Genomic DNA, 12,762 nt, shown 5'->3' with positions numbered 1-12,762 from the left:
GAAAACAACCCGTGGAACCTGCAGTCGTATTGAAATTCCCACAATAACTTGCGATACGTTAAGCAAATAAATATGGCAGCATATTTTTATAATAATGCACGGAAAACTCGCACTACAACTGAACATGCGAGAAATTGATGGGTCACGTCGCAATTTTCCCTTTCGTAAACAAGCGATGCCATTTGGACGAGGAAAAAAATTACTTAATCTAGGACTAGATTAGCAGCGTATGTCGCCTTGAATTAAAAAAAAAACTGAGAAAGAAGCTTAGAAAAAGTTGATCGAACCATGTCGAACTCGGTCAATTGGCTGAAGGCAGATTGCAGTTAATAAGCTTTGGGAAAGTTAAAAAAACAGTACGATTTGTGACTCCGATGAAAACTTCCAAGGACCTGAGACCGAAATGTCAAGGCGGACTGACTACGTCATCCCGCGTAATAACGGGACTTGAGTGGAATTTTTCGCGCCCTCTGAAAAAAATCGTGAGGTGTTATTCTTATATTTCACTATAGATCGCGGGCTCATGGTTGTGTCGCTGGTGGAAAGCGAAAGTTGTGGCGATCAGTGTTCCGATCAGTGGCGATATGATTAGTGAACATTTTCGGCTTAGAATGAATTGTTTCGCGTAGCCAACATGGTTTTCGAGTCTCAAGTGGTCGATCTTCTCAACAAATTCGCTGGCCAGTATCTGGAAAATCTCGATTCGTCGCAGTTAAGGATAGGAATTTGGGGAGGTGGGTCGTTGATTTACGATCTCGGGAAATGTCAAACTGCGTGGACTTCGTTTGTTTTTTCTATGAACCAAATCCATGTGCTATTGTGTTTTGGCATTTGCAGGAGATGTCCAGCTGGAAAGTTTGATTTTGAAGGAGAGTGCCTTGGTGAGAGTTTTAATGATGAACCTGAAGTTTGTCTAAGGTTAATAAAAGGCGAGGCTGTTACATGCATATGGAGGCATTTTTATCGCAAATATTGTTGTAACTTTCGAAAAAGCCACATTATAAATCTCGAGTTTGAGAAACAATTGCAAAAAAACTGTTGGATTTGTTATTCACGTTTTTCAATTGTATTTGTCGATGACTTAACTAGTATATTCTGCAAACACAGCTGCCCACTCGTGCTTAGTCCTCAACAGTGATCTCCTGTTATTTGACCGAATAACTCAGAAAGGAAATATTTCTCCTTAATGGAGAGGGTGGCTCAGCGTTTCATATTTCCCAAATTAAAAAACCCGATAAGTTGATCAGACAATGTTATGGCTAGTAAACAATTCTACTTGTGTACCTGCTGTGTTTATTTAAGCTTTGCCTTTATCTAAACATTGTGAAAGTTAACCGCTACTTCCAAGTAGGTAAAATTTGCGAGCTCCAGTTTTTATTTTAAGAAACTGAAATATCCTACATTTTTTTTTGCCAAGGAATAATTTCCCTCAAAATTATTACACTATGGTTAAAACATTGTCCATTGTGCAAAGCATTTGATTGATGTGTTTGGATCAAGTAATTGGTCCATCAACTGAAGACTATGGCAAAATGATATATTTGCAACAAAGTTTGTCAAACATTTTAATTTTATCTTATCATTTTTGTTATCCGTCCAGAAATATTCAGGGTGGCAGAATGTATTTTGTATTGGGGGGGGGGGCTAACATGTAAGAGCCGGAGATGCTAACTTATAGGGAGTTCTGGGGGAATTCTCCACCAGAAAATTTTGAAATCTTGAAGCTCGGAAAGTCTCAGTGAGATATCCAAAAAAATTAACGTGGATCAACTGTAAAAACCGCTTTAAATTATTTATTTTTTGCTTGAAAATGGGGGGGGGGGGGAACTAAAGCCCCCCAGCCCCCCAGCCCCCCTGGCTGATATTAGCTGTGAAAGTTGGGCTTAAGTATGACAAATAAATTGGGACTTTGGAAAGTGGCCGCTTAATGGAGGGTGACCGCTTAATAGAGGTCGGACTGTATTGTGGTTGTCGACATGGTTAGTTCAGAAACTCTGGGGTCTCATTCGTCCATTGGGTGGGTGAAGCAACAAAATTTTTCATTGAGTTGATGAAAAAGAAAGTTGACTACTGTAGGGACACTACAAAGCTTGATTACTAGTTTGGATAGAATGGGTGATCTATCTGTTGTCCTTTAGTAATGCAGTTAATACACAGGCAAATTTTCAGATAGATCAATTTTCCTTGCTCAAGTTTGTCATAGGCGGATGATCCATCTGTAATATAATATTATTTGGGCATGACTTTTTTGTGCAGGCCGTATTGTTTTATTAAACCCTTTCACGCCTGTAATGGTTCCCATTCATGTGCAAAATTGTCTGGTTTTAATTATACAAAGCAAAATCTACATGTGTCCTTTTTAGGAGGGAAAGGGATTTACCGGTATACCAGTAAAAATTACAAAAGGCTGTATTGTTTTACCGGGTGACCTGGGTTATTGAATGGCAACAAGATTGTAGGGGACCATGAATTAATGTACATACTGCTGTTATCATGTAGACAAATTTTTGTAATGCTTACTAGTCTGCATTTGCATTAGAAAAGCACAGAGGTTTTTATTGAAAAACAAGGTTACCAGCAACTTCAATCCTTGCTTTTATATATAAAGACCAGCCATGACTTTAAATTATCCTACACCATGTACCTGGATTAAGCGCATACAGGCACTATTTTTTGTGCTCTTTTGTCACAAGCATACAATTTGCTAGTATCCAAGGCTTTTTGATTCAAGTATTTTGATTCAAGCCTGAAAAACATGACAACAGGTTTTCTTACTACAGTGTGTATAAGAAATGTTTAACGTTTGTCTCATACCTACTGATTCTTTTGGCAGAATGATCTCGACTTGCCAGTGAAGGTGCTTCGAGGACACTTAGGTAAATAATATTTGTACAAAATGTAGTTATTAATATATCTAATGTATTTTGAGATATGTTTAGATGTTGTGTTGAAATAGCAGCTTGTTAAGGTTTTATTGCATTGGATTATGGATTATGGTGTTATTTCGCCTCCTTTCGGCGTATTCCGGTTTATTCCGGTATATAATGCTCATAAGAATCCACAAGAATAATATGAAATGATGAATGTACATGTATTTGAATAACTCTATTTCATCATTTTGAATTTCATTTACATGTACAGTTTTTAAGTCACCAACATTTTACAGCTTCATTATTGTAAAAATGTGATCCATGCTGAATGCTTCAGCATGTCGGGCAATAAAATGTTTGAACTGTAAACTTGGTCTTAACTCATTTGTGTTAAATTTCATATACATTGTACAGTAATCATTAATATAATTTTCACATGTTCTGGTTTTAGGAAAGTTGGTGTTAAAGATTCCCTGGAAAAACCTGTATTCTGAGCCAGTCATTGCTCAGATTGATGGCCTCTATTTACTTGTCAGACCAAACACAGGTAAGTTCATTTTCCTAGAAATTCTGGATCAGGATTCAACATTTGGGATGTGGATCTGAATTACTGAAGTGGTTATTAAGGATTGCTCATTGTGGCCCACCTTGTGTACAAGCGGCGGGCAGGTAAAAGAGTCGGACAGGACCAACTTGTGGACAGCTCACCTTGGATCGAGCCAAAAACAGTTTCGTAAGCCAAAACTTGCCTCGATTTCACCAAGGTTAGCTTAAAGATTAGGGCTAGGGTGATTTGTCGAGGTCTTATCATTTTTTTACGTTGATTGGAGGTGAGCGATCCGAGGTGATCCGGTCCAACTTTTGTACGTGCCTTGTACAAACTACACAAGCTTTGCAAATTGCATGGTCTCAGGCTGGAATTTTTTTTTTGCACAAAATACAAATTTAGTGTTGCTGCAGCTTTTTTTACTTTTTTGGAAATTTGTTAAGCAGAGCTCTGTGTGTTAAAATAATGCATTTTGCTTTGTCACAAGCATGTCCTCCCTTTCTTTAGCTGTGACACTTGTATGTAGGTCATTTGAATGCAGTCAAGTTTTCCTTGACTGTATAATTTTGCTGTACCTTTAAAATTTAGTCATATTTTTGTATTTCACTTTCCATTGCACATGTAGTACTGTAGCATTAAGATTAAACTCAAATGAACAAACTCTTTCATGGTCAATCAAAGTACTGTATGTTTGTTTTTAATGGGGATAAAACCAGTGTACCTTATTAACTCGAATAACCGCCCCATCGGGGACCAAAAAGCAAATAAGTACCGCCCCTGGAATAAGCACTGCTGTCTCAATGCAGGGCTTATTCCAGGAATTCCATCAAATTTTTAAAAAAATCCACTGAAAAGTAACTCTAACACAGCATGGGGAATTCTTTGCATCAAAAGTAATGTTCTTCAGTTCAAAGTGATAGTATGTCACTGCTCGTCTTTTAAGTAAAATGTGGTAAGTAGTCAAATAGTGACTACTGAAAGATGTTTCTGTTAATCTCTGTACAGAAATGTTTCTGTGTGGCCGCAGGTGTCCAGTTTTTAATAAGCGCCACCCTTGAATACGCGCTGCACATGAGGCATGAAAAATTAAGCAAGCACTGTCACGCTTTTTGTACATACACTGTTACAGTAGTGATTTTAAAACAAGAACAGTTCATCCATCGATGTGGAATGCTTTCATTGTTTATATTACAAAACCTGACCATTATAGGAATATCAATAATATTTAAATTTACATTTGCAGTTGTTGATTAATAGCAAAAAAACTCTTTCCTCTCAGTTGTCACATACAATGAAGAAAAAGAAGAGAAAGCCAAACAAGAGAAGAAGCAAAGGCAGCTAGAGGCAGTCGAACTGGCAAGAAAACTAGAGGAGGAAAAAAAGAAAAATGGTAAAGACTCACATTGGTGTGTAGTATACCCATGAAAGTGAAACAACTGCATTAAATATGGATTATTGATGAAATAAGGGATTGCATGATCCCACACTTCAGCAGTAGAACTGGTGTTTTTGATTATCATCAAGTATGGAAGAATACCTCATTAAATTCCACTGTAGGATGCATGGTTTGTATGTGTGAAATGTGGTAACCATCAGGGATAGTTTAGGAGAATACCCCCCCTTTCCAACCTTTTCTAAATGACAGAAAGAGTTTCCTTAGTCAGCTTAGAGTTCACAATACACATATTATCCAGAAACAGTTTGCCAGGCAGGAATGATTACAAAAATAATGTTCACTATACATGTAATTATGATGTCATCAATTTGTTTAACAAATTTAATTGCTGTTTTTGTAATCCTTTAATTAATCAATGACCTATTATCAGATACTTAAAAAGGAAAAAAACTTTCAAAGATATGACATCAAAGAGCAGAACATGCCTGACTGGTTGTGGATTAAAGTGGATGATGTTGTTTAAGCCTTCACCCTTAAATTGTCTGGTGCGGGACAGAGTAGTCTCTTTCTTAAGAGGAAAAGGTCAGAATGCTAACAATCCAGCCATAAAATACTGACCTCTTACACATATGCTTTATTCAACTTCCAGTCTCAAAGAAAGATGAGAAATCTGACAGTTTTGTGGAGAAGTTGGCTATGCAAATTGTGAAAAATCTTCAGGTATCATGCATGTTTCATTCTCTTCCCAAACATCAATACTTGAATTTAGGGTTAGGGTTAGGGTTAGGGTTTGCGATGATTGGCAAACATTTCTTATTATTACAGAGATTGAGCATGATCATGTTTACGGCAAATGGCAGATGCTATTGTAGACTCAAATTTGCCTATTATCTACATTGTACAGTTGTTATCCATCTCTTTTAGTCATTGTACAGAAAATGCCCAAAGCTAGTACAAATATTTAACAAATAGATTCCATGTTGCCGTGCTTCTGTTCAGTAATACACTGTAGATCACAGATGACGTCAAAATGTGGTAAGAACAAAATAGTGGCACATGAGGCAATAGCCGAGTGTGTCACTGATGTTCTTACCACATTTTGACGTCATCTGTGATCTATTACTGAACAGACGCACGGCAACATGGAATCTATTTGTTTTATATAATAAAGAATTAAACTTTATTCGCATAAAAGCTGATGCTGACGTCAATCGTGTGTCTGTCCTTTAATAGATCGTAGGCAAGAACCAATCAAAATCCGTGAATAACTTGGGTTATTATATAATCCTCGATATTGTACAGTTAGTTACTATACAGCAGGGCTCGAAATTAACAAAAAAATCCAGTCGCATTTTGCGATAAGATACTAAAATGAAGTTGCAATTTCGCAAATTTTAGTCGCAAAATCGCCGCGCTGCATTGTGTTGTCAGCGGTTTAGCAAAAAAATATGAGCCCGCAATACTTGTGTGTAAAGAAACCGCTGAAAATGGCGAATGATCGAAGAAATGGAGCTGTGCACGTAACATCGCAGCTAAATTACTCTACAATTAGGCTATCTTCAGAGAAAAGTCACGGCGAGAAACAAAATAACTTTGTCATTTCTTTATTTATTTTAGCAAAAGTAGCAGCAAAGTGGCAACTGCTAACCCTTTTGTTTCGAAACAGCGGAGGTGACAACAAGTCGCAAATTTGCGACCTCTCCAGATATTTTAGTCGCAAAGGGAAAAATTTAGTCGCAAATGCGACTGTATTGGCTTGAGTACTTTAGGTGCTGATGTTTGCCGCGCTCTAATCTGTCTCACATAATTGGTTACATGTATTTACAGGTACAATTCACTTGCTAAAAATTTTGTCCAAAAAAAGTTGGATAATAAATAGCTTATTACAGTAGATGTTTTGGTGTGTAGTGCCCCTGAGTATTTCTACGTATGAATTATCTTGGAACTTGTAAAAGAGAGAGAAAGTTGGAAGGAGTCAATTTACCTACTTCTGTGACAAGCCTGCCATGCTGTTTCGACGTAACCGCAATGCTAAATCTCCATGGAGGGTGTAAAGTGCAGGTTGCAGATTGCAGCTTACGGTTGCAGGTCATTGTTTCACCATACATGTAGCTGAAACAACTCAAACCTGCAATGCTAACATTAGGCCTGAAAATGTTCAAGCTTAAGGTTAGCATTTTTTGTAAAGGTTTGGGTTGTTTCAGTAATGGTTAAACCAATGACCTGCAACCCGCAACCTGCCCTTTAAACCCTCTAAAATCTCTGGGCTTTCTGAACGTACATGTACATGTACATGTACCACAATCGTGGACAAAACTGTTAAGAAAATTACCCTTCCAAGCGCTTTCAGTTGTAAGCAAACCATTTGACTCCCCTCCCCCCCCCCCCCCCTCCCCTGTCTCAATGTTGTTTTCGTGGGTGTCACGAACAGCTTCCTGGAAATCAACACTTGGCAAATCAGCCTTCGATAGGGGGAGGGGGAAGGAGAAAAAGTGCTGTTTGTCAGGTTTTGTAAGGTTTTCTTAAAGAGTTTTGTCCACGACTATAGAAAGCATTGTATTTTTGGTCACTTGGGATAAGTATTTGGAGTTGTTTTGTTTTGACTCCTGTACCTTGCCCCGCTGATGAATAAAATTGGGTAAAATTGGCTGGCGTTAGAGAGATTAAAATCTATTTAGTCTCATTCCTAGCAATCAATGGGTTAAAACAGTTGCAGCAAATAATCAATCTCAGCCATTTTCTTTGCTGCTTCCTATGAGAGAGAACAGGGTAATACATACCAGTACTGTATGTATCTCTTACTGCTCCATTTATATTCACTGTAGAGCCCTCCAATTCATACATATATCCATGATACTTTAGTTCCTTCATGCAGACAAGATGTGTTTAAAATTCCCTAGATTTATTATTTATTATTTTCAACTTCAGATATCTGTAAGAAATATTCATATTCGTTATGAGGACTCTGTAAGTATGACCTTTGTGGCTGTAATATAGTAACTGTAATGCCTTAAAATTATTGCAGACAATGTCATCCCAACATGTTTTTTGTCTGAAAATTACTCCTCCTTAGCTTTGTTTGAAACTTTCCTCGTGAAAAGGATTTCCATTGATCCTCATTCATCAGGTTACAGTATTAGTTTGGATGGCATTAATTTAGGGGAGCTCTATATTTTGCCCAGGGTTATTCCAGTATTTAAAACTGTAGTACCCCTTGGATAATAGAAGTGTGTTTGACAGTCGCTTTGAAAGGGTGGAGGAAGAAACAATGTTATAGGAACAAAAAATCACGAGTTGCACGATCATCATTGCATGTAAGACGTAATTTAAGATGGCGCTGAAAAACTGAAAGTTTGCTAAAGCTCAGCCTGTGCACAGGATACCCAATGTTAGAAATTACATTCTACTAATGTGGAACGCAAAAAAGGGTTGAATTATGCAGGAATAATAAAGAAAGTAAAGAAGCATAATTTACGTACAAGATATAGGCTATGCAAATACTTGTGCAGGCATCAAGTCACTTTGCATGATCAAATTAACAGATTCTTTTAGGTTACACAGTGGTTTCCATAAGTACGGACTGGCGACAAGAGGCTTCAGCTACTGTACTGCACTCAGAGAATAAGTTACCTTGAAAAAAATAAAAATAAAAATAAAGGCTGATTCTTCCAAACCTAAGATTAAAACTCATTTGGACAATGACTATATGAAGTTGTCTAAACAACATTGTCAATTTTGCTTTTTGTTTTGGAAATGTGGCATTTGGGAGTGTTCTTTGAAAACGACATTCCCCAAGAGGTTAGACCCCTTGCTGAAAGAGTTGGTTACTCTACTCCAACCAGCCGCCAACTTTACATTTTATAGACCTCTTTCATAATGGCGGACAAATGCAATATTCTTCTGTTTTATTGCTGATAAGCCCCAGGAAAGGGGAGGGGGGGAGGGAGGGATACTCCCTGGATCAAAATTTAACCCCCAAAAAATTCAGTGCCGAGATATGCAGGAATTATCTTGAATCTTCAGATTGCATTGAATACCCCCAAAAAATCCCTACTTAAATCCAGCTCCCCCCAAAAAAACCTTCCAAAAACCCAAAAAAATCCTTTGATCATCCCCGTTGCTTGAAATCTGGAGTACCCACCTGGGTGATAAGCCTTCCTAGCCTCTCTGCAAGAAGCAAATTTCAAAAGTATATTAATTGTTTTGTTTTAAAATCAGGGCTGTAGGTCTAATTAACATAAATACAAAAGAATGTAAAGGTAGTCGCCATTTGTGAAAGTGGTCTATAGCAACCCCTGCATACGAGAAGAGACAATGTGTCATAACCCTCTCTGACTGCTTTGGCAGAGATCTTGTGGGATATTAATTTTTTCCTGTTTGAATTGCCATTTCCCATCTCTTATCATCAAGTAGCCTTTATACATGTACAGCTGTACATTCATGTATAATGTATATGAAGCAACTTGCGTCCAATTATTTGGTTAAACTGCTTTACATCCTGTTTGAATCAAATTGGTTTAACAAAAACAATTATTGTTTTTCTCGTTGTTGACAGGTCACCAACCCATCTTCGCCATTTTCCATTGGTGTTACCTTGGAGAATCTGTCTGCTGAAGTGAGTGCATCCATTTTACTCCATTTCAGGGCAACTCTTTCATCATTTTAATTTTGTTGATTAACTCAATCCATAATAATATTATTAATTTCATTTAAACCCTTTCTAAATGAAATCTAAACAAAATGTTCAGTCAACAGATGAAAACTGGATTCCTGCCATTGTGAGCTCAAGTGTACAACTTGTACATAAGGTAAGTCATTCAATATGAATTCTTCATTGTACAAGATATAAAATATAACAGCTTGGTACATTGGGGAGCAGTGCTAGCGCAGTAGGGAGAGCACTTGCTTTCCAAAAATGTGGCCCTGGTGCAATTCCCAGAGTCGGTATCATGTGGGTTGAGTTTGTTGGTTCTCTACTCTGCTTGGAGAGGCGGCAGGTACAAAAGACAGGTCACAGGTCATTGTTTTACCAATACAGAAAGTATCCTAAACATTCATAGCTAACCTTAGGCCTAAAAACTTTTGTTTAGGCCTAATTAGGCCTAAGGTTAGCTTTTATGAATGTTTAAGATACTCTCTGTATTGGTAAAACAATGACCTGTGACCTGTACTGACCTATGTTTTGTACCTGCTGCTCTGAGTTCTCCGAGTTCTCTCTTTCTCTGGGTTCTCTGGATTTCCATTCTCCTCAAAACAACCAAAGTTTGATTTGAGTTGCATTTAGCAAGAGTTGATTTCAATTGACAGTGTGACCCCAACTGGTGCCCAAGCACTAGAACACTAGACAGTTCTAGGTCTTCCTTCTTTGAGTGTGGGTTTATTTGTTGATGCTTCATGGACTCAGTTGGAAGAACACAATGGCTGTGAGTTTGCGCTCCAATTAGATCTTAGACTACAGTCTTATGCTTTGTGGTATTTAAAATTATTGTGCTGCAAGAAATAGACTCAATACAGATCCCTTACTTTGAGATTATCATACCACACAAGAAGGGTGCCTCTGGGTTGTTAGCCTAGTTGTCTCTATCACTCTTCACATTGTGATTTGGTCTGATTTACAGACCAGTTTTCGAAAGAGAGAAAAGATCCTTGCATGTTTCTGGACAATTTAAGCAATGTCTCTTGCTTTTAATAAATTGTCCAGATTAGCACAAGGATCATTTCTCTCTTTTCGCTATAGCCTGCACTTCAAATACAGTATATATATATATTTTCAGACCAGTTTTCATTGTCACACTCTTTAACTCTCACAGGCTGTAGCCTAATCAAGGTCAAATTTCCTTGCAAAATAACAATTATTTTCCAAGCATACATGTAGGTTAATTGGGGGTCTCTTTGATGTCAAAATTCATGGCAACAGTAAAGAGATTTTAATTCATTTTTTGCTCTACAGCTTGTGAAATTGGATAGTCTTGCACTCTACTGGAATACAAGGGATAACATCGGAAAGCTTCCATCAAAAGAGGACTGGGTGGTAACTTCATGAATAGTTATTTTGTGGGCCTGTCTCTTTTTGAAAAACCAGGACAAACCACACCAAAATATACATCGTAGGAACAGTGCTTGAAAGGTTAAAATGGTGCTAATGCTGGTGTGGAATTAGGAGAAGAAAGAATGTGAAATTTGATTTGAGCAAAGAATAGTCAAACCATGAAAGCAATTTTCTCCATAACTACATGTATTTTGGAGTTTGCAGACTGTGATGCATTATTTTCATACCTATTTTTTTAGTTTATTGAAAGACCTTTGATCAGTTTTATTTACAAGGTACTCAAAAACTGTTAACCAGTAGTTGGTACAGCAAGTTCCTGATAATGATTGCTTTTTGCAGAATCAAGCAAAAGGGGGAATAGCTATCAGAACATCAAAACACTACTCTCCACCTGGCTTCAAATACAGTGAGTTATTTCACTTTCCCGTAGTCAGTGATTTATCTTTAAAATAAATAATGCTGACTCAACATCAATACTGACTGATATAATATACCCATAAATTAATAAATGAATTAAGTGCTTACATGTACTTCTGTCATGTGGCAATTCTTGAACGCAGATAATCCAAAATGCAAACATGTATTTGTTTGATTTAGTTTTACAGCCAATCTCAGCTACTACAAAAGTAAAGATGAATGTCAAACCAGGATCAGATTTGAGTATTCCTAAGGTATGCACCTCGTAGGCATAATTTACAACATGTAATTTTGATGTTGATGTTGCTTGCTACCACAAGTCCTGGGGCACAATAATTGATAATACAGAGCAAGAGTTGGGGTTACTGTCTTAAAACTCAACAATTTTAATGAACAAACAAAGAAATGGCTATTTTACGAAAGCACATGGCCAGAGTCCAAAGTCAACGCACATGCTCTAAGTATCTTAGCAACAAGCAATCTTGATAGAGCTCCCTTTGTAATGTATTGCATGATGTGTTAATTAAAAGTTGAATTGACCACATGGCCGTCGTCTACAGTTTGTTTGTCGCCGCACTCCTCCCGTTTTTGGCTGTTATACACTTCACCCTTCTTTTTTCAAAGAAAGGTAAAGTAAATGGTATTGGTTTGAGACAAAACCAACATTGAATCTATACTGAAAATGACAGTGGGAAACTCTTAAAGGTTAACAAGAGTGAAAAACATTTTTCAAACTGAAACTGAAAATGGCTGTCCACTGTTCATTGAAAATTTGCGTTCAACTAATACGAGTGTCACTATTAAAATAACATCCTCTCTGTAACGAATAGGTTTCTTTACAAGTCTCCCACTGGATGTCCTCTGCTCTGGGAACCAATTCAGGCTGGTGTTGCTGCTCTCTGTATTTACAATGCTAGTAGGACTGATAGTATCCTTAGTTTGGGCAACTTTGGAAGTTTGCTCTTTGCTGATTCCTGGCATCGGGACTCATCCTCTAGAGCATCATCCACATGTTGTTGTACAATGTATGAACTTTCCTGCTGTTGTAGGGACCTTTGTCAGGTTTCTGTGGTTTCTTCTCAACAATTGACACCCGGTGTCTACGACGTAACATTCTCGGACTGTCTTTACCATGCAACCTTAGCTTTGTAGTCTATCACTTCTCATTATCCAGCTTGGCACTGACCCAATCTCCTGTGGTAGTTCCCTCGCACCATTTTTGCTACCAAAGGACTCATTGTAACCCCCTTTTGCTTTGGCATCAGTTTCTCTGACAGCAGAATAATGTGGAAGCTTAGGCTCTAGGACCTTCAACATGGTTGGGAGAGTAGTATGTATCTGTCTCTCCATAATCAATTCTGATGGAGTCTTTCCAGTTGCTGGGATTGGGGTTGCACGGTAGGCCATAAAAGCAAGGAATGGATCCTCCTGATTCAGGATTCTCTTTGCTTCATCTTCTGCAGTACCATTGGCCTGATGGTGA

General features: G+C 37.8%; 1 protein-coding gene across 1 annotated transcript in view; it reads left to right on the top strand.

Moving 5' to 3' along the window:
• The first annotated feature begins 523 nt into the window (after nt 1-523).
• Nucleotides 524-12,762, top strand: part of LOC138038918 (intermembrane lipid transfer protein VPS13A-like) — a 133,743-nt gene continuing 121,504 nt past the window's right edge. Inside the window, exons 1-12 of the mRNA XM_068885012.1 lie at nt 524-734; nt 838-881; nt 2,834-2,876; nt 3,322-3,417; nt 4,697-4,807; nt 5,463-5,533; nt 7,742-7,780; nt 9,369-9,428; nt 9,562-9,621; nt 10,764-10,844; nt 11,202-11,268; nt 11,460-11,533. Coding sequence (XP_068741113.1) covers nt 635-734; nt 838-881; nt 2,834-2,876; nt 3,322-3,417; nt 4,697-4,807; nt 5,463-5,533; nt 7,742-7,780; nt 9,369-9,428; nt 9,562-9,621; nt 10,764-10,844; nt 11,202-11,268; nt 11,460-11,533 — 846 coding nt within the window. The 5' untranslated portion in view covers nt 524-634. The remainder of the gene's footprint in view (nt 735-837; nt 882-2,833; nt 2,877-3,321; nt 3,418-4,696; nt 4,808-5,462; nt 5,534-7,741; nt 7,781-9,368; nt 9,429-9,561; nt 9,622-10,763; nt 10,845-11,201; nt 11,269-11,459; nt 11,534-12,762) is intronic.

Source organism: Montipora capricornis, chromosome 2 (genome assembly GCF_036669925.1).
Source record: "Montipora capricornis isolate CH-2021 chromosome 2, ASM3666992v2, whole genome shotgun sequence".
Taxonomy (NCBI): Eukaryota; Metazoa; Cnidaria; class Anthozoa; order Scleractinia; family Acroporidae; genus Montipora; species Montipora capricornis.
The sequence above is the reverse complement of the archived record's forward strand: the minus strand, read 5'-3'. Positions and strand labels throughout refer to the sequence as shown.